Source organism: Castanea sativa, chromosome 9, assembly GCF_040712315.1.
Source record: "Castanea sativa cultivar Marrone di Chiusa Pesio chromosome 9, ASM4071231v1".
Lineage (NCBI taxonomy): Eukaryota > Viridiplantae > Streptophyta > Magnoliopsida > Fagales > Fagaceae > Castanea > Castanea sativa.
In genome coordinates, this window is record NC_134021.1 from 15,281,835 (window position 1) to 15,302,889 (window position 21,055).

At 32.8% G+C, this 21,055-nt stretch overlaps 1 protein-coding gene across 3 annotated transcripts; it reads left to right on the forward strand.

Annotated features, from left to right (window-relative positions):
- The first annotated feature begins 16,534 nt into the window (after positions 1-16,534).
- LOC142609651 (trihelix transcription factor GT-3b-like) lies at positions 16,535-19,370 on the forward strand. Of its 3 annotated transcripts, none has more exons than XR_012839645.1 (3): positions 16,535-17,076; positions 17,336-18,005; positions 18,817-19,370. XR_012839645.1 is itself a non-coding variant. In XM_075781292.1 (2 exons), the coding sequence occupies exons 1-2, from the start codon at positions 16,786-16,788 to the stop codon at positions 17,900-17,902; spliced, it is 858 nt and encodes a 285-aa protein (XP_075637407.1). In that variant the 5' UTR covers positions 16,536-16,785; the 3' UTR covers positions 17,903-18,089. The 3 variants fall into 3 exon arrangements, 1 of the variants encoding a protein (XP_075637407.1); XR_012839646.1 differs by lacking the exon at positions 18,817-19,370 and adding an exon at positions 18,670-18,785; XM_075781292.1 differs by lacking the exon at positions 18,817-19,370 and having other exon boundaries at positions 16,536-17,076; positions 17,336-18,089.
- The last annotated feature ends 1,685 nt before the right edge of the window (positions 19,371-21,055 follow it).

Consider the following 21,055-nt stretch of genomic DNA (forward strand, 5'->3'; position numbering starts at 1 on the left):
GTCTAAACTTAGAAAATCTTTGTAAATAGACTTCATTGCCACCTCAGCTTATAATCCATATTTGCCTCACATTGCAGCAACCACCAATACTTTGCAATTATTCAATGAAACCCACTTCATGGATGTCTTTGTCTACAACCACCAAAGTTCTAATATTCCACGTAACTCTTTGGAGAGATACACCAATAAAGGCACTAGTAACGGGTATGCAAATATATGATCCGAAATGAGAAACACTGTAAATTAGTGTAGAAAGAACTCATAACGAGAACACTCAAAGGAAATTATCAAGTTGTTTCTTGGCTCAAATCAATACATAACCAACTAATTACTTCAATACAACCATCATTAACATTTGTTTTGAGTCTTAATTTTGACACACATGTACATATTAGCGAACATAATATTAATTAAGAAAATAAAAATCAAAACATGGCATTAAAGTCATGTTTTATTTATTTAATCATCAAATTAATCGGGAAAAAAAATAATAATAAGTCAATCCGACAACAGCAAAAATTCTCACTCAACTAATGTAAGATCGCAATTAGTTGGGAAGAAATATAAAAGATAATAATGAAACATTTAATTATTTGATAATATTATCTAAGAAATCTTATAAAAATACTAAAATGATCTAGCGGGATAGGGTCCACATGGCATGCCCCTTTTTTTACGTTAGAGATTCTCATCTCTTAATTAATAGAATATTTTACTACCGCACGACTTTGGTGCGGTGATTACTTCACAAGTATAAATACTTGTGGGATAGAACAAGGGTCAGGGTTCAAGTCTCCAAGAGAAAGTTTCGTACACATATACACTTAGATTAGGTTAGAGTAAACATTCTATCTTGTATTAAAAAATATATATATATTTTTTCATCTTGTTTTCCTATTTTCATGTGAGGGGATAGGACACTACTTCTTCTTCTTTTTTAAGTGAATAAATTTTGCATAACCAAGTTTATACCCAAAAGTCTGAAGGAAATAAATAATAATAATAATAATAATAATACCTCAAAAGTCTTAAAATTTTAATTATTTGAATGTCGATTGCTAAAATGATATTTGATTTAGGAAATCTTTTTTTTAAAGATAGTTACAATATATAACTACTGGCCTCGTAGCTCAAACGCTTTCCCCTTTAGACCTCCAAGCACTTTGTGTATGAGGAAGTGTCAATTAAGCTACAATAGACTCGGTTGAGATAGTGTGGTTTATGGCCTGATTTGATAGGAGGATTTTTGTTTTTGTTTTCAAAATAGAATAAAAACAAATTTCAAAAAATTTAACTTAAAACTAGTTTTCAGATAATAATTTTTATATTTTATGTATTTGGCTCCCACTTTTAAGAACAATTTCAAAATACTAAAAACAAAAATAATTGTTTGGGAGATTATTTCTATTTTTGAGATTTAAAAAAAATTACAAAAAGTAACATGTAGAATTTGTAGATTAATTTTTTTTTTTTTTTGTATATAATGAGAAGGGAATAGAGCTCATCATATATATATTTTTTAATGATAAGTTTCAAATTTGAAGTGTGAGAATTCTTTTTGAGATAAAAATAAATTCCTTAATTTAAGAAATAAAAGAGTTTGGACATATGTGGGGTCCACTATTTTCAATTTTTTTTTTACAACTATGTCATTAAAAACATTTTTTATATCTTGAAAACATCCTTTAGCCGTTTTCAAAATCTTGTTTTAAATCAGGAAAATGGGATATAGTTTTTTGAAAATTGTATTTAGAAAATATTAGACAAACAATAAATTCAAGTGTGGGACTCACCATTTTATGGATTGCAAAATAAAAAACTATATTTAAATATTCTTATCAAACAACTCCCTAGCATTTTTAGAGTTTGTATTTAAGGATTTTGGAATTTGAAGTTTTTTTTAGGTTAAAAAAATTGCACTAAAATCAATTTTGTAATATTAGGCACATTTATGATTTTTTTATTATTATTTAAAGGTGTCCCTATGAGGCTTAAAGAATGTAGTGTGGGTAATGTAACATTTATATTTTTTGAGATGTCAATTTTGCGCTAACAATTTTTATTTCGTATCACTTTAAGTTATAGACATTACAAAAAAAAAAAAAAAAAAAAAAATCCCCTTTTAGGTAGCAATTATCTCTTACTTTTTTGACGAACAATTATCTCTTACATCTATTCTATGAAGTAGAGCTCTCATAATATATATGTGAGTTCTATATTGTTAAGTATTTACGAGACTTAGACACATGGAACGAGTTTAAGAGATATCGTCGTTTGAACGATATCATATGGAGATATTGAGACTTGAGACGCTTATCCTGTTATGTGCCAATAATGTGCCAACAGCTCTAAATTTTCAAATGCTATAATTGTTTCTTCGTTATTAATTTGACTTAAAGTTTGTTTTGATTTCCTGCTTTTCAAGATGTAGAAGCAGAAAATTGAAATTTATAATTTCTTAGCATATGCATGCGTTCATGATCCCCTAAGTCATAGTTTTGCGTTTCCATTTGAACTTTTGAAGAGGTTTCCCTATCTTCTTTCCTCTTTTTTGTGGAGATTCCATACAATTTTTCTAAGATCTACATGATATCGAAGTTTGTAGAAATTATATTACATATAAATTTGTATTCACACACTATAGACACGTGCACACACGAATTTGTTAAGAGAGGGAGAAACATGAAGGAAAACTTCTTAATTCTTATTTAATCCGAGGCTTCTTGACCTTCAATAAAAAAGTGTGAAGTAAAATCATTGATTTGTTACCCTAATATATTTTATTTTTTCTCTTTTTACGTGTCTTTCAATGATTTGAAAAAAAAAAAAAAAAAAAAAAATTTACCATGTGTTAATTATATAGAGGCTCTTGAACCATACTGTTGAGTATTATATTAAAATAAATAAATCCCACGAGTATAATACATGTGATCGAAAGGCTAATAATTAAAAGAAATCTACTAGTGTAAAAGAGAAGTGCAGCATTATGAATATTCTGGAAACTAGTTCAAACAATAAATGCATGCATACATGATGTGACATACTATAATACACGTATTTTACATTTTTACTAGCTATACTTAATTTGTACCAATAAATTTTTGTTTCATCCATTTAAGAAGATCATATATATTTGAGAGTTCATAACTCAATAAGATACCATAGACAAATTAATCTAGCAGCATGTATCAATAAAATATGAGAATATGTATTTCAATATTAATCTTAAGCATTTGGTTTGTATAGATTAGTTTCATTAATTCATTTTGCTTAAAAAAAAAGTTGAACAAAAGTAAAATAAATTGCACATTCTTTTTTACAATGAAAATAAGCTAAATCAAACAAGCTCTAATGAAGTATCAAAGGTCACAAAAATATTGGTGTTTCGGCCTAGCTAGCAAATTTCATCCATATTTACCTTCCAAATTAATGTAAATATGAGACTTATCAAGTTATGAAATAAATAATAGACAAAACTATTTCTTTAGCTTCTTTATAAAAATGATGTAAACATGGTTCTTCATAAACATGTAGACCCGAGGACAATTTCCAGGATTCAAGAACAGTGGCCCCGCCGCCTCAATGATTTCAGCGATTTGTGTTCCTTTTGTGTTTGTCTTTGATAAGAAAGTTGTCAATTTATTACACATGCAATATGGCTGCTGTGACATTCAAACCATGCTTTTACACACCTTTAATTTTGAAACAAAAATCCCAACATCTATTCCTTCATTAAGTGATGTCGTTCGGGGTTTGATTAAATTGTATGCAAAAAATTTAATATCAATATCAATTGGAAGTGCTTTTGAAAAACTTTTCAAGTAAAATTTCAAGGCATGCAGATCGTGTAGTTTCTAAAGCTTTCTGATGAAAACTGCGTGTCAATCAAAGATGATATATGTAATGCACACTTATGTTATACGTAAGCTTATTCGTCATCATCACTTTGTGTTTTAAACTTTTAATTCTCTCAAAGATGTAATGTCGCTATATATAAGCATTAAGAAGGGGCTGCCTTAGCTCCTAAGTCAAACACATGTAATTGTAAGTTTTGAGCGTAAGACTTCCCAATCAATCATTGACAATTACAATATTTTTTTGTTGAAAAAAGAAGCTTTTTTTTTGAATTGATCATGAGGAGTGCGTGCCCTACGCCCCTACCACAAATATGAGGAGGTAATTGCTTGATTACTTTGCGCCATAATTGTGGTGTTTTTTTTTGAAAAAGAAAAATTCAGAATTTAAAAAACTAATATTATACTTGTATCTACATTTCAATTCTATTCCTGGTCTACTATTATTTCCTTAACTATTTTCATTTAAGAAAGTTTAATATTCTTTAGAAAAGCAATGCGAATTGCTTCGGAAAAACAAAACAATGCGAATTAGCTAGTTAAAACTTAAAGCACTTAAAAAGTAAAGAAGAAATAGAAAGAAAACACACACACACACTCAATGGTCCTCCTAAATGCTCATATGTCACATCTTTATTATATAGTTCTATCTTATATGCATTACAATGTACCTATCTATATATAGTAACCTATTTCTCCTTGCCATCAGGGGCTTGGCTCAACTGGTAAAGATTAGGCACTTCGTCTAACCTACCTAAGTTCAAGTCCCGCTACTAGTAGAAGTCTGTTGGTGGGCATCCATAAGGGTTGGCTGCATCCAAAAAGAATAGGTTTTAACCCGAGTGCCCTGCCCGGAAGCTATCATAACCTAGTTAACCTCTATTTTTGTTTACCAAAAAAAAAAAAAAAAACCTATTTCTCCTTGCAAAAAATAACCTATTTTTAAGCTAACCCTAAACTAATTCTAGAGCGATAGTACATGTAGTACAATAAGATTATTACTACAGCAATATTAACTATTTAGGATTAAAATTATATAATGAGCAATTGGGCCCTGAATTCATGCATATCTCAAACTCAACTTAAGATGAAAGTTTGAACACATTAGTTTGAATTTGGAACAAAAAGTGTAACTACCAGGTAGGTAGAGTACAGATTGGATGGAACATGAATATTAATATAGGCTGAAAAGAAGACTAAATATCCTGCAAGTGTGCGAGGTGACCAAAACCCTCATGGGTCTTGAGTGTTTGAATTTAAAAGATATAGTAGTATTTTTTTTTTTCCCCTTTTGAGAGGGAACTCATACTTTTCTGGACGATAAAATATTTATTTTATTTTTATAAATTTAATTTTCTTCTGAAAATGTTTTATTGTTTTTTCAAAATGAATCCCAAAACATGGCTCCGCCCCCTGGAAAAAAAAATGACTTGAAATCAGAACGTTTACTTCCTTTGCGTTTGTACGTACCTAGCTTGCTTTCGAATTATGAGACAGAATTGACATTTGAAATCATCATGCGCCGAAGTTAACTATAACCATTAGCCATTACCACTGCGCAAAACTGGTGGTGGGCTTAAAATTGTTCTGTAGCGACTGAATTTAAAATCATGCTCACGTGCATGCAAGAAATTACGACTGAAATGAGTATTCCAAAATGAATGCTGTACCTTTGGAATGATTTTTTTTTTTTAAACTTTTCACAGTCATCCTGATTCCTCAGCCATCTTCGGCGGCATTCACTATTACTGTGAAGTCAATGTGTCCAAGAGTCCAAAAGACTCCACATCAGAGGGCCCATAAGAGAGAGAAACACCTTGATGGCTTCATTACTAGTCCTTTTATGTTTGTATTAGGCTAATAGCAAAGCCAGTATGTACCAAAAGACAAAAAATAAAATTATTGATAGAATCTGATTAAGCTCAGGTAGGGTAGGAATTAGATTCTACTTGTACTACCAATTAAAACATCATGGCCTCTATTGATGAAAAGTCTTATTGATGTAAGATAAAAGGAAAGAATCGTTTGACAAGGTTGAAACATGTTTCATGAAAAGTAATTAATCTCAATGAAAAAGTATGAGCTGATTTACGTTAACGTGTCACATAATTAAAGAAATAATAAATAGTATAATTTTGGATAAAATAATAAAATGGTAAAAACAATATTTAATTAAAAAATACAACAATAACTAGAAAAACTTACTCTCAAAATTTTAAGCATAACTATCAATTCTCAATAGGCAAATTAGTATCAGTGAAGTGTAATTTAAAACGTATAACTAACAATACAATAGTTCTAATAAATTGAATCTAGGCTAATTATGAAGCCTATTGAGCCAAACACATTATAAGATTGTTGGATCGGATTTTAAATTAAATTCCAATTCAATTAATGGGATACGGTAGGAGTGTTTAATTCATTTATCCATTTATAAGTAATCAAACTCAAACCCCGAATACAAATCTTCTATCTCATTCTAAGTTGTTCAAGTTTATACTTTATCTAATTAAGTTGTTCAAGCTTATACTCTATCAATTATGGTTTATAACCTTTTTTTTCTCTTTATAAAATAACCAATGTTTAAATGGAGAAAAATTACACGTGTCATATTACAATTGGTGAAACATAATGTGAAACACTCAAATCAAGACAAATTAATTTTATTTTTTAAAGTCCTTTCTCAAAAAATATATATATATATATATATATATATATATATATATATATATATATTTTTCAAAGTTCAAACCCCATAGATCTTTGCATATCATTACACACATATATAAAGCATAAACAATTATTAATTCTAATCCCTTTCTTTTGCTTTCGGCTTTTCCTTATGGCTTTTTATCAAATGGATAATTTTATTTTGATTTGACTTCCGCTCTATTTCACTTTAAATTTGATGTGTTCTAGATTGATGTAAAGCAAAGTCTTTCAGTGTTTGAGGTCTTCGAAAGAGTAACACATATTCAAAATTATACAAGTTGACAACTTGACACAATCTAATCTAAAAAATAAAATTCAATACTATGAGAATAATGCTACTTCCTCTTACATGAATTGTAAATTGTTCCATAAATTTAAGTGTAATCCACTATTATGTGAGAAGAAGAATTATTAATTTTTTTGAGAATCAGAAGAAGAATTATTAAAATATTGAATAATTACTCATATATTTAAAGTGGTAAAACACCTCATAAATATTCTCAAAATTAGAAATATCTGGTTATGTATGTTTTCTTCTAATAAAAATTCTGACTTAGGAAAGTCAATTCACATGTCAAAGATTTTTTTTTCCCCATATATATGTTTGATCATTTATGTTGACTAGGACCGTAGGTTAGGTTAGAGGTGATTATGTGGAATATGATTATATCTCAATTTTAAAATTGAGTGGGTCCATTTCATTGTCAACATTTTATTCATGTAGTCTAACGGTAAGTATAGTGTTACGACATTTAAATGTTAAATAATATGACACTATATACACATTAAATTTTTAATTTTTTTTTTATATTTAATTTGAAGTACAAATAAATCTGTTTCTAATGTAAGAGATTAATTTTTAGGTAGATAAAGAATGGTCATTCTCTAATAAGTCAAAATAAATAAATTATACTTTAGATTTATTCTAATATATTAGATTTGACTAACCTTACTTTGGTAAGAATGGAAACAAATTGCAAGATCATATAATTTTAACAAACATTAGAAAAATTATTATGCACTTTCAGTTTATTTTTGGTCAATTTTACTCTACTCCCTTCACTCTCCCTCAATCTAAATGAGCCATAAATATAATAAGAGAGAGATCATGCTACACCATTCTCTGGAAGTAGCTGATAATTATTTATAACATTATTAATCTCTACCTTTTAGAACATTAGTATTAATGGTACTAAAAAGCTATATTGTTATTTTTAGCATCACCAAATACAAAAATATGGCAATATTGGTGGAGCCAAAACTAAATAATTTGGCTCTACAGCTATAGTACACAACCAAAGATGGCTATGTACTGTAGCTCAAAGGTAATATATATATATATGTGTGTGTGCGCGCGCGCACGCGCACCCAAATATGGCTATTGGGCATAAAATCTATGTGGACTCACAATCTATTTGTATTGTGGGCTTTTGGATTTCCTACAACGGGTGGTTCTATATTCGGCAACCCAAGTACCCTAGTTCCCTAAGTTCTCAGGGTCACTCTCCCCCTTTTTCCCAGGATGATCACCTTCTCTCCTTAGTATTTACTCTCTAGAATTGCCAACCCCTGAACTGAATTTTCCTTGCTTATTTATAGCTAAAGTAAGTGGAAAGCTATGATTATTTTCCTGGTGGATGGAAGGAGAAGTCCAATACTGTTTCTTCTAAGTGGATGCCTAATTGTGAGTGGGGGAAGGTGAAAGTGGCATTGGAACTAGCTCCACCGTTAGAGGTATTACCCGGCAGCGGCATTCCCTAGGTAATGAAAGGAATGTCCAATACTATTGCTCTTAAGTGGATGTTTAATCGTGAGTGGGAGAAGGTGGTAGTGGCATTGGAAATAGCTCCACTGTTGGAGGGACTGCTCGGTAGAAATGCTCCCCAGGCTATGCCGTGCATTCCGAGTTCCACCTGCCCCAGGGACGCTCCCATCGAAGATGAAGAGACCCCACCTCCGCCGTTCATGTCGTAAACGTTTTCATCCCTGGGTCTCAGGTTTTAGATGAGCATCAAAGCCTGCCTGGAGTGAGCCCGTAAGTCTGATCGGTGTCGAGTTCTACACGTGGCATCATTGCAATGGGCTTTTATGAACAAATGGGCTTGAAGGAGGGTACGCCCGTACAATATATATATATATATATATATATAAATTTTATGTTGCTTTATAATATTTTTTTTTTCTTTTTTCTGCTCTTTGTCCTTCACCCCTCTCTCCGTCTCTACTATCTAATTTTCTCTACTCTCTCATTTTCTCCACTCTCACATTTTCTCTACTCTCTCATTTTCTTGCTCTTTCCTTTTCTCAAATTTATTTATTTCTTCTTAAATTTTTCACTCAAATTCTTTTTTTTTTTTTTTCTTCTCAAATTTTTTCTCTTTTTCTTCTCAATTTTTCCTTTGTTGTGTGAGGGTCTCTTCTTTTTCCATGTGGGTGTAGGTGTGGTGGGTCATGCCATGGGTGTGGGTGTGGTGGGTCACCATCGTCGTGGTCATGTCCTGGCGGGTATGGTGGGTCATTGGTTTTAGGTTATGCCATGAGTGTGGGTTTGTGTCGGGTGTTCGTGGGTCTTGCCGTGGTGGGTCATCAGTTTCATGGTTTCGTGGGTCATGCAGTAGGGTTTGTGTGGTGGATCATGCCATAGGGTTTGTGTGGTGGGTCATCAGTGTCGTGGTCACGTCATGGGTGTGGTGGGTCATCGGTTTCGGGTCATGCTGTGGGTGTGGGTTGTCGTCGGTTTTATTTTTGTGGTAGTGGGTTGATTCTCTTGGGTAGTTGTGGGCTGATTTTGGCGGTTGTGGTGGTGGGTTGTGTGAAGTAGTGGTTGACTGGTGGTGGTGGTGGGTTGTGTGCAGTGGTGGTTAACCAATGATAGTGGTTGTGATTATTGTTTATTGTAGTATATATATTTTTTATTGTAGTAGATATATTATTTTAATGTGTTGTTTATATTATTTTATTGTGTTGAAAGTTTTAAAAAAAAAACCATTGATATTTGGTGTTTTGTAAAATGAAAAAGTAAAATAGATAAATTAACTTTTGGTGGAGCCAAATTGTTAAAATTATGACTCCACCAACATAGACCATTCTTATCAAAGGTGCTAAAAATGCTAAATGCTATTTTTTAGCTTTTTTAGCACCTCAAATAATAAAAACATATCTACATAAAATATACTAAATCCTAAAAAATTTAGCATTGAGCTATAGTGAGCTGTTATCAATAACAACTCACTGTAACTAGATTGTAAAAAAAAAATGTTTTTTATTCAGCCAATGACTCTTTTTCTCATTTTTGTATCTCTTTCCTCTCTCACTTCTCTCTTCTCTATGATTGTGGGCTGTCGTGGGTTGTGGGTCCGATGACTGTCGGTTTTGATTTTGGGTTGTGGGTCGTAGTCCGATGGTCGTGGGTTGTGGTATGATGGTTCATTGGTTGTGGGTGGTGGAGGCGATGATCCGATGGTCGACGATTGTGGTTCAATGGGCATGGGTCGTGGGTTTGACGATCCGATGGTCATGGTTTTGGTTTTTGTGGGTTGTGGGTCCGACAGTCCGATGGTCATGGGTCGTGGGTCACGGTGCGGTGTTGTTAATGGATCGTGGGTCATGGGTTTAACGATCCGATGGTCGTGGATCTAGCTGGTGGTGGTGATGGTGGAGGTTTTTTTTTTTTGGTTGTGGCATGGGTGGTAGGTTTGTGGTGGTTGTGGTATAGGTGGTGGGTTTTTGGTGGGTGGTTGGGGGGGTGGGTTTTGCGGTGACTATTGGTAGTGTGGTGGTCGACGGTGCTGAGAATAGTTGTGTTGTGAAAGAGAGAGAGACAGCGAGAGAGAGGAAGAATAAAAAATGAATAAAAATAATATAAAGAAAGAATATTTAAATGAAGTGATAAAAAAATAGAAGTTTTGATGTAGGTTGTATTATAAAATGATGTATTAAATATTATAAAGTTAGTTTTTTAAATGCTAAATACTAATGTTTTTATAATCTTTGACGAGAATGCTCAATAATTGTAATGAATTGCTAAATCTACTTTTCTAAATGAGAAATATTTGATATAGTTTTGCATACAGTGAATTTGTCCCTTGCAAGCAAGAATTAAGAATTACCTACCATGTACGTGGCACGTAGCATATAGAGGGGAAAAGGTCAAAAAGCATTAATCTATGTTTGTTTATGAATCTAATTGGAAGAGGTAGTAATACCAATAGTGAGTCAGTCGTGGTACTTGTTCTGACCATGAAAACAGTTGTCTTCCCACTGGTCTCATCGTAGAATTTCAGTATTGTCGGTGTAATTGGGTAATCTACTTTAATTTACTTGTTCTAATCGATTGGAATCATAGGAAGAAGTCAGTAAAGGCGTAATAAAGCTTTGATTCAATTTATTTTAGTACCGGTTAGGACAGGATTCTTTAGACCTTTCAGGTTAACTTTATAGTTGAGTTTTTGAATTTATTATTATATTATTCATTAATAATTTATATACATATTAAAAATATATAATCAGCCTACTAATAATGTAATAAGATCTAATTCATTCATTTCAAAATTAATAAATAAAATATTGAAAATTTTATAACAAATTTAGCTTAAAAGAACTTTAAAGGGTCTTAATTCTATTGGTCTCATATATGATTCTGATTAGAGATAATTATCTTACCAAATGAATTCATAAAACCACACATGTGGGTAGGGAGATATAAAAAAACCAAAACAACAACAATATTTTTACCACATTATTACAATAAACTATTGGTGATAAGTTGTTATGGGTTTTGATTTGAATTTATAACTTAAGTTACTTTTTCGCTCACCCATAACAACAAATAACAACTCACTACTTAGAATTTGTTGTGAAAATATTATGAAAATATTGTGGACATAGCATCTCTCCAAACTTAATTAATATAAATCGACCAAAACAGGCTGTTAATGCCGAAAATTGAAGATTTCATCCATGATGGTCAGAAGAAAAGTTTGAAACTAAAGGTGTTACAATTCGTGTGATTACCAATTTAGTTTTTAAAAAGCTAAAAAAAAATTGCTAGATATATGACATATATAATTAATATATTATATTTTTATATTTAAAAAAAAATGTCATACATTTTTTTTTGGTAACAATGGAAAATCAATGCCAAAGGGTGTGCACAAAAGACTGGGTTGCCATCTTTGCCTATTGTTGGACTTCTTTGAATATGGGTTCAGGAGCAAATTTGATTTGTAGACTTTGAAACATTCTCTTTTGGGTTCGGATATCTTCTAGGAGGATCTCTGCTCTCTTGTTGTGTGTATTTATAGTTTCCAGCTCTTCTGCTAAGTTTTCTAAGCTAACAAGTAAGATGACTTTTTTATATCCTTCCTTCCAAGCAGTGTAGAGCGCCTCGCAAATAGTCAAAAGATTGTTGGTCTTCTTATTCCTCACATGCCATGAGAAACATCCTTTCTTGATGGACTGTCTTAAGTGATTTTTAATCACAAAGGCTCCTCCATCCCAATTTTTTTTGCCGCAAAGGTTTTTGTTTCCTATGATAATTAAAATCTGTCATTTCTTACAGTTTGAGTAATTTTTGTAATGTCTTTTCTCTTGTGGGGTGTAGTGGTGTTGCTCTTGGAATAACATTGCTTGCATCCATTCACCCTTTAATCTTTGGACTATACACAAAGCTTGATGGATGTCTGGTTCAAGTTTCTAAAAAATAGCTCTATTTCTTGTCTTCCAAATTGTCTAAAGAATCGCCCCTTGTTCGGTCAATATCTCTATATCCCCTTGACTTTTTATATTACAATTTTCAATTTGTGACTTCATCTAGTTAGCCATATCTGTTGTGTTAGTCAGATGAGTTCTCAGCCCTTGCACAACACCATACCATATAGCTCTAGCAAAGTGACAAGACATGAACAGGTGATTTCGAGTTTCCTGGTCTTCTCCACAAACCGCACAAGTCTCATCCGTAATTATCTGCTTCTTGGCTAATATGGTTCTTGTAGGTAGTCCACGGTGAAGAATTTTTCACAAGAATGTAGACACTCTAAAAGGAATCTCCAATTTCCATAATTTAAGCCAGCATTTTTTCCTTGTGTGGTCATTACGATTAGCATTTTCTTGATTTATGGCCATTAACATTTTGTAGCCCTTTTTTACTTGGTATTCATCGCTACTAGAGTAGGGCCAGATTACCTTATCAATGTTTCCAAATTTGGAAAAAGTCATGCTCAGGATAGCTTCTGCTTCAGGCCTATTGTAAACAGTATTAATCAATTAACTATTCCAGTTCCTCAATGTTGGATCTATAAGGTCTTTAACTGTACCATACTGTAGTTGAAGATGATCTAAACTGTCAGCATTCCTTGGCTTGTAGCAAAGGGAGTCTCTCAATCTGATGTTGTTCCCTCTTCCCACTTGCCACTTTGCTTGCGCTAGTGAAGGGTTCCTTGTTTGCCATATATTTTTCCACATCTTGCTGGAGTTTTTAGGAACTTGATCTATTTCGCATATATGGTTGGTCTTGGGGTAATATTTGTTTTTCAAGGTTTTGGCTAATAACAATTGCGGATTTTGCCCTATCCTCTAGGATTGTTTTGCTACTAAGGCTTTACTGTTTTCCTGATTCCAATACCCCCATTGCTTCTTATTTAACAAATCTTTTCCCAAGCAATTGTGTGAATATTTTTCTTCTCAATATTATCACCCCACCAAAAGTCTCGCATTATTTTATCAATTCGATTGCAAGTATCTTTTGGAAGGAGATGTACCGACATTGTATAAATTGGCATAGCTTGCATGACTGATTTGATCAAAGTGAGTTTGCCTGCTTGGGACAATAACTTACCTTTCCATTTTTGTAGTTTACTTTTAATTTAGTCAATAATTTGATTTCCTATGTTCTTCATTTTGGTACATGGGTCAATGGGAATCCCCAAATATTTCTCAATCTTGTTTTTTATCTGAATCTTGAACTTGTGTTGTAAATCTTCCCTTTCTTCTGAATTGCAGTTTGGACTAACAGCATGATGGATTTACTATCATTTATTCTTTCTCCATAAATTTTACAAAAGCTTTCCAAGACCTCTTATAATTGCTCTGGAGTTTGTTTGTTTAGTTTCATGAATAAAAGGATGTTGTCAACAAAAAATAAATGTGATATAGGCATTTCTCCTTTGTGTAGATCAATTCCCTGTATGAGTCCTTTATTCTCTATATCCAGTAACATGCAAGATAGAATATTAGCACAAAGAATAAAGAGGTAAGTGGAAAGCGGATCACCTTGTTTGATGCCTCTTGTTGGTTTGATGTTTTCAGTTGGTGCACCATTGATTAGGATTCTGTAGGTTACTGTGCTTACATATTGCATAATTGAGTTTATCCATAGCTGGCTAAATCCCATTCTTTGGAGGACAGCTTCCAAAAAATTCCAACTTAGGTGGTCTTAAGCTTTACTCAAATCTACTTTTATAGCTGCAAATCGAGCTTGACCTTTTTTCTTGGTTTTTATGGTATATATGGAGTAATTCCTGAGCAATAATAAGATTGTCTGAAATGAGACGCCCTTTGATGAAAGCATTCTAGTATGGAGTGATGATGTCTTCCATAATGGGTTTTAATCTGTTTGCCAGAACTCTCGATGCTACCTTGTAGACAATGTTACATAGGCTGATTGGTCTAAAGCTCCAACTATTTCCGGGACTTTGGCACTTTGGGATCAAGGTAATAAAAGTTTTTTTGAGTTCTTTGAGGATGAAATATGATTTTAAAAACCCAAGAGTAGCTTGTGTGATTGTAGGTCCCACGATAATCCAACACTTTTGGGGAACCAAAGCAGGAATACCATCTGGTCTAGGTGTCTTCCAGGCTCCCAATTGGAAAACAACATCCTTAACTTCCTTTCTATGAAGTCTTTGTCTAGTTTTTGCCTATGAAGGAAAGATAACCCCGAAACTATCCAACTTCCTTAGTATGTCTTCCTTACTCAGCTTTTTTGGCATTTGGTAAAGCTTTTCAAAGTGTTCTCTAATATGTGTTCTGATAGTTTCATCGTCCTCCAACCATTGCCCCGAGTCCTGTCTAATGCGAACTACACAATTAATTTATCCTCCTTTTGCTTTACTAAAGCATGAAAGTACTTTATATTTTCATCCCCTTTTTGTATCCAGTCTTTTCTAGCTTTCTGTGCCCAAAAGGATTCTTCCATATCTAATAGTAGTTGTAGTTCCTGCTGTTTCTCTTTCTCTTGTTTGACTATCTCTGGGGTGTAATGTTGATTTTGTAGATACGTTAATTGGTTCTTCAATTCTATTAGACATTTATGAATATTTCACAGGTCATTTTTATTCCATTCATTGCATACCCATAATGAATGGAATAAAAATTTCATAAAATTACATGAAACAATGTAATTTCATGTAAGGGTTATTATTATTATTATTTTAAATTTTTTTTTTGAGTGAGGGACGTCATTTTTTAATGGGGCTTAAAGAAGACCTTCAAAGTTCATCAGATTTTCATTTCTTGATTTACACTCGTTTACTTTGTCAAGTCTCTTTTATCTCTCTCACACCCTCACTATCTCATTCCTTTCTTTGTCAATCTCTCTGTCTCATGGACAAAGTTCATCCCTTCGGTGATGTCGCTCAAGCCTCATGTCTAGCCCAATCTAAAAATCGAAGGACCATGAGTAGAGGCTAGTCTCCCCATTATAGTTTTGCAATGCTATGACGGTCGAGGAGAAATCAACCTAATTAATTAGCTCAATGGAAAACCTCCCCTAAAATCAATCAAGTTTTATCATGTACACTTCTATTTATAGGTCTTATATGTCATGAAACACTGTTAGAGATGCTTTATAAAATGATTTATTATTGTGTAAGCCTTGGGTTCAATATCCTCCATTCTCTTTTTTTGGTAGAATGATATCCCGCATTCTGCTTATATGCAAGTAAATCCCATAAGTGTGGGATCCATCACCATATATGAGTGTCTTTGTACAAAACTATTACACAAAACACAAGTTTTTTTTTTTTTTTGAGCAAAAATACACAGGTATTATCTCTTACACAAAACACAATTACCATCTTTGATACAATATCCTGTGCCCATGAACCCATGTATCATTCCTCAAAAGTCTCGGAAATGACAACCATAACCTTCCTGCAAACGACGTGTCGTGTTGGTATTGATTAATAGAAGGATATACATTAATTGGGGTCAAATATTTTGGGCAAAAAAAGGTCAAGGATTCAGAATAAGTCATTGGTGTGAACCAGAAGACCTGTGGGTCCGAACACTTTTCTCTAGCAAACTTTGCATGCATGCCACGTGGAAAATCATGGTAGGCGTTTACACGTGGGACATGGCCCAAACGCGTTGGTGATTAAAAATTTCAAAAAATCAACGGCCCACATAGCTCCCTAAAAAAAAAAAAATTAATATCTTTTTTTTTTATTCTTCATTCTTGTCCCACTTTTTTGATTTCAAAAAATCCATGCAAACATTTTAGCTCCCTCACAATATCAAATCGTTATTGAGCTCCTCCACGTACCATTTTTAAGCTTTTCTTTCTTGTCAACTTCACAATCTCACACGCTTCAAAAAGAAAGAACCCGAAACTTTTTTTCTTTTTCTAAATTTTCATTTGTTTTTTACTTTTTTTTATTTGAAATAATTAAAAAAAATCAAAAGCTTGCATAGCAAGTTTACTATGAATGGTCGCAGAGAATAAAGTCCCCACAATGGAAGACTTTTTCGTAAGCGTGACGACGCGTAAACGCAATGGGAACAAATGGGAAATGAAAAAGAAAAAGAAAAATGAAAGAGAAAGAAAGAGAGAAAGAGAAAGAGAGAGAGAGAGAGAGAGAGAGAGTTTCCGCGTAGACAGATGAGACTGAGAAGAGACTGTTTAGAAGAAGAAAAGAATGAAATAAAGAGAGAGAGAGAGAGAGAGCTTTTCTTTGGTTTCATTTTCTGAATCTGAACGAATAAAAATAACACTTTGTTTTAGGGGACACCTAAGCAACAAAGAAAATCAACCTTGTTTCTTTCTCGGCGATTCACACCTGGGTTTTCATAGTTTTCACACCACCTATACATATAAATCTCTCTACCGCTTTCTCTTTTGGTCTTTCTATCTCTCTCTCTTATTACAATCCATCTTTTGGAACAGAAAATTTTAATCTTTTCCTACTTTATTTTTTTATTTTTATTTTTTGTGTGGTTGTTAATGGAGGGACATCATCCTCATCCTCATCCTCATCATCTTCAACATCAGCATCAGCAACAGCAACATCATATCAGTGTCAACGTTGATACGAGTGATAGATTTCCTCAATGGAGTGTCCAAGAGACAAAGGAGTTCTTGATGATCCGAGCTGAGCTGGATCGAACTTTCATGGAAACAAAGAGGAACAAGCTTCTCTGGGAAGTTATCTCTACCAAGATGAAAGAAAAGGGTTTCAATCGCAGCGCTGAACAGTGCAAGTGCAAGTGGAAAAACCTCGTTACTCGTTATAAGGTACTTTTACTCAATACCCATATAAAAAAAACCTGATCTTTATTTTTATGATGATATGATCAATCCCTACTGATTGGTTTTGAAGATTTTTGTAGTTTTTGGATTAGGAAAAAGTTTTAGCTGTTTATGCTTGGGTTTCTGTTTTTTTTTTTTTTTTTAAACCTAAATATCTTTTTGGAAACAACAAAAAGTATCGTTTGACTTAAAAGTCTTTGGTTGTTATGGGTTTTGTTAATATTTCTTTGTTGGTGATTTTAAGGGGTGTGAGACAATGGAACCTGAAGCCATGCGTCAACAATTCCCGTTTTACAATGAACTCCAAGCGATTTTCACTGCAAGGATGCAGAGAATGTTATGGGCTGAAGCTGAAGGAGCAGCAAGTGGTTCAAAAAAGAAGGCTGCACAGCTTTCATCTGATGAAGAGGAAGATATCGAAGACAGTGAGGGAGAGATCAAAGGTAACACTAGGAAGAAGATTAAAAAGAGCAGCAAGAACAATATTACTGGAAGTAGTACTAGCGGTGTTGGTAGTGGGAGTGGAAATAATTTCAACCATTTGAAGGAGATATTGGATGATTTCATGAAGCAACAGTTGCAGATAGAAGTGCAATGGAGGGAAGCGTTTGAGGCTAGAGAAAACGAGAGGAGATTAAAGGAAATGGAGTGGAGGCAACACATGGAAGCATTGGAGAATGAGAGGATATTGATGGAGCAGAGGTGGAGAGAGAGGGAAGAGCAAAGGAGGATGAGAGAAGAAGCTAGGGCTGAGAAAAGGGACGCTCTTATCACAGCTTTGCTAAGCAAGATTAGGAGAGAGGATATGTAGTAGCAGTATTACTTAGTAGCTGATTGGCTAGCTTTTGATCATTTTTCTTTTGAGCTTTGTGTTTCAAAGAGATGGACGAGCTTGCAAGCTTTGAAACTGAGAGGTTTGTCTTGGAACTCACATGTTGGAGATGATTTTGTTCTTATAGCTTTATCATATATGCAAATCATCGTTTTTTCCTCACTGAGACTAAAGGCGTATCCAGTGTACAAAGTTCGCATCTTTTCATTGTATTATATAAGCTGTTTTTGCTCTCATAAGTCTAATCTTCATCATGCAGTACTTTTGTCATCATTGAGAGATAAAAGAACACAATTTACATTCATATTTAAGTAGGTGAAAACCACAAAACATTATGTTTGAGATAATGTCAATTAGAATAAGCATTCCATTATGATGCTCGGTTTTTACGTTAATGCTCCATTCTTGCTAATGGCTCTCAACTTCACAAGAGTGTAGTTACTTTCACTTCGATACAGATATACTATGATGAGTGATACAGATACATTATTTGTATACAAACATCTCGGTTCTTACATGTTTAATTATTGGTGCTAGTCCTGTTTAGTTGACTACTGTTTTATACAATTTAGCAATCAACTCCTAGAAAAACGGACTGTATAGAAATGGATGATCCTGTTCCATCATAAAAAAAAAAGTTAAGATATTGTCTTTATTTTGGTTTAAAAGTTTTACTAAGCCTTTTTGATGGAGCAAAAGTTGCATTTTAGTTTTCATAAAGCAATAATATTTGTATTACTTCTTAGGTAATATATACATGGTCCTCCTCAAGGTGGTGGCAAGGCCTAGGGGGAAGATGACATATTGATTCAGTTTTTCAGTGAAAAGATATTGGTTTGGTTCCTATTTCAGCCTTGATATATATGCAAAGCTCATGATTTTTTTTCATGCAGCTATATGCATGTCAAAACATGTGCATTAGTTATTTGGCAGCTGAATTTGCTGTTGAAGATCTCAAAGAATAGAAAGGAAATAATCACTGCATTTATAAATATTGGTGAGCTTTGACACACACAAGTTGTGGGAGGAGATTTGAACATGGGAATATATACATAGTCTAAAAGCTTCGTCAACATGGGATATGGTGATTTGTTTTTAAAATACATTTTAAGTGAAGGAGAGGTGCGGAGTGGAGGTTAGGAGCGGAGTGGAGGTTTGGACTCAAACGTTTTCGTTGGAAAAAACATATTTTTGACCTAAAAGTCATTGACTAGTTCATGCCCGAGATATGTAAATTTGTCTAGAGCCTTATTTTATAGGGTTGATGATAGAAAATCTACGGCATAGAGATAGATGGACATGCTCGGACAGCTAGGTACAGCCTTGGTTGTAGACTTTCAATTTCTATGTAATTTTACTTTTGTCATAAATTGTGTATTACTTTTCCCCTTAATCCGCTAGGAATTTGAAATCCTGACATACTAGGGTCTGTTTGGCAGAGTAATTTAAACTTATATTTTCAGTTTTTAAACAACTTTATACACATTTCTACATACTTTTTCATTCACACGTATTTTAAAAAATTACAAACAACATTATTTAAACTCCTTTACCAAACGAGCCCCTATAACTCCTTGGATATTATATATATATACTTGATAAATTTTTGTTACTTTAATCATTTTATGTAAAAATAAAATATTACTTTTTCCATTATTATTTTCTTTATTATGTTTGATAAATTATATGGAACAAGCAAGGAAATAAAGTTTTAGATATGTACCCACTCCTTATATTCCTGAAAATATTCAAGCTGTATGCCTGTAAGGATTTACAGGTATTTATATTGTATACAAGCATATATGTTTTCCAAATTATTGTTCATGATTATCAGATGATTAGACTACTAGCTAAAAAAGCTAGTAACCATTCATGAACTGGTACACGATCCTTTTCGAAGGACCTAGTTTCTGTTGAAGTTTCTATTACTTGTATCTTTTGCGATAAAGCCCTCAACTGCCAATATATGTAATTGTACTCATATTAATGATTCTTGAGGGTCAATCTCTCAAAAGAGATTTGGTTTTTTTTTTTTTTTTTTTTTTTTTCAGTTGAATTTCACAATAAATTGGCGTTTTAGATCTCAAATAAGAATGAACCTAAATATTTTACTGTAATTTTTGTGATGTTGTTGGATTGTATTAAGATATGTTTTCCTTAGATTAATAGGTAGAGGATTTAGAAAATCCCCATAGTATCATTCTGAAACAAGCTTAATTGTTTGAATTTTTAATTTAGTACCTTATGTCCTTGTGATGTAGCAAACTCGACTGAAATGGGGGACAGAGGGGGCCATGGCTCCTTTAGCTTTCAAAAATTTCCTATTTATATATATATATATATAAATTATAAGAGGAGAAGGGAAATTTTTACCTTCTCAAAAAAAAAAAATCCTAAATTCTTTGTTCTCATTGCACATTTGCATATAAACCTAGGAATCTATAGGATGATAATATTCTAATAATAGTAAGTAATGACTATGCAACGCTAAGCTTTTATATATATATGAAGTATGCAAAGCTAAAGTGGAAAATTATCATTTTTTAATTTAAAAATCAGTGTACTGTTTTTTTAATGAGATCATTGTTGTAATTTGTTGCTAAAAACTTTATAACTCAACTAGTTGACACTTCTTGATGCTTTTTATATTTATGATTCAAATTTCCCTCTGAATTGAATTATAAAAAAGAAAAAGAAAAAAAGCGTACTAATTTGTTATTATTAGAAAATATTCAAACAAATTAGCACCAAAAAAAAAAAAAAAATTAAAGCATGGTCCACCTTGATCATTATTTCGTTGAAGGTCTACCCAAAAAAATATTCTTTCAATTCAATACTTGCCGATATATCAGCTAACAAGCAAATTTAAATAATTATCAATTAAAGTGGACCATGGGCTATTTAACTTTTCTTCTGCAATTTTTTTGTTGTATTTGATCCCACGCGTATCTCCAATTAAAATTTTTGTTCTCTTGCATTACATTAAAAAAAGATGAGATTTTGTTTGGGGTTAATTGAAGCATGTGAAACGAGTCTATTTTTAGATGTGAATGCTCTCATTCTCCAATTTTTTTTATTACTTATTTCTAATAGTCACAATCTTCTTGCTGAAGCCCATTTTAGATGGATCTC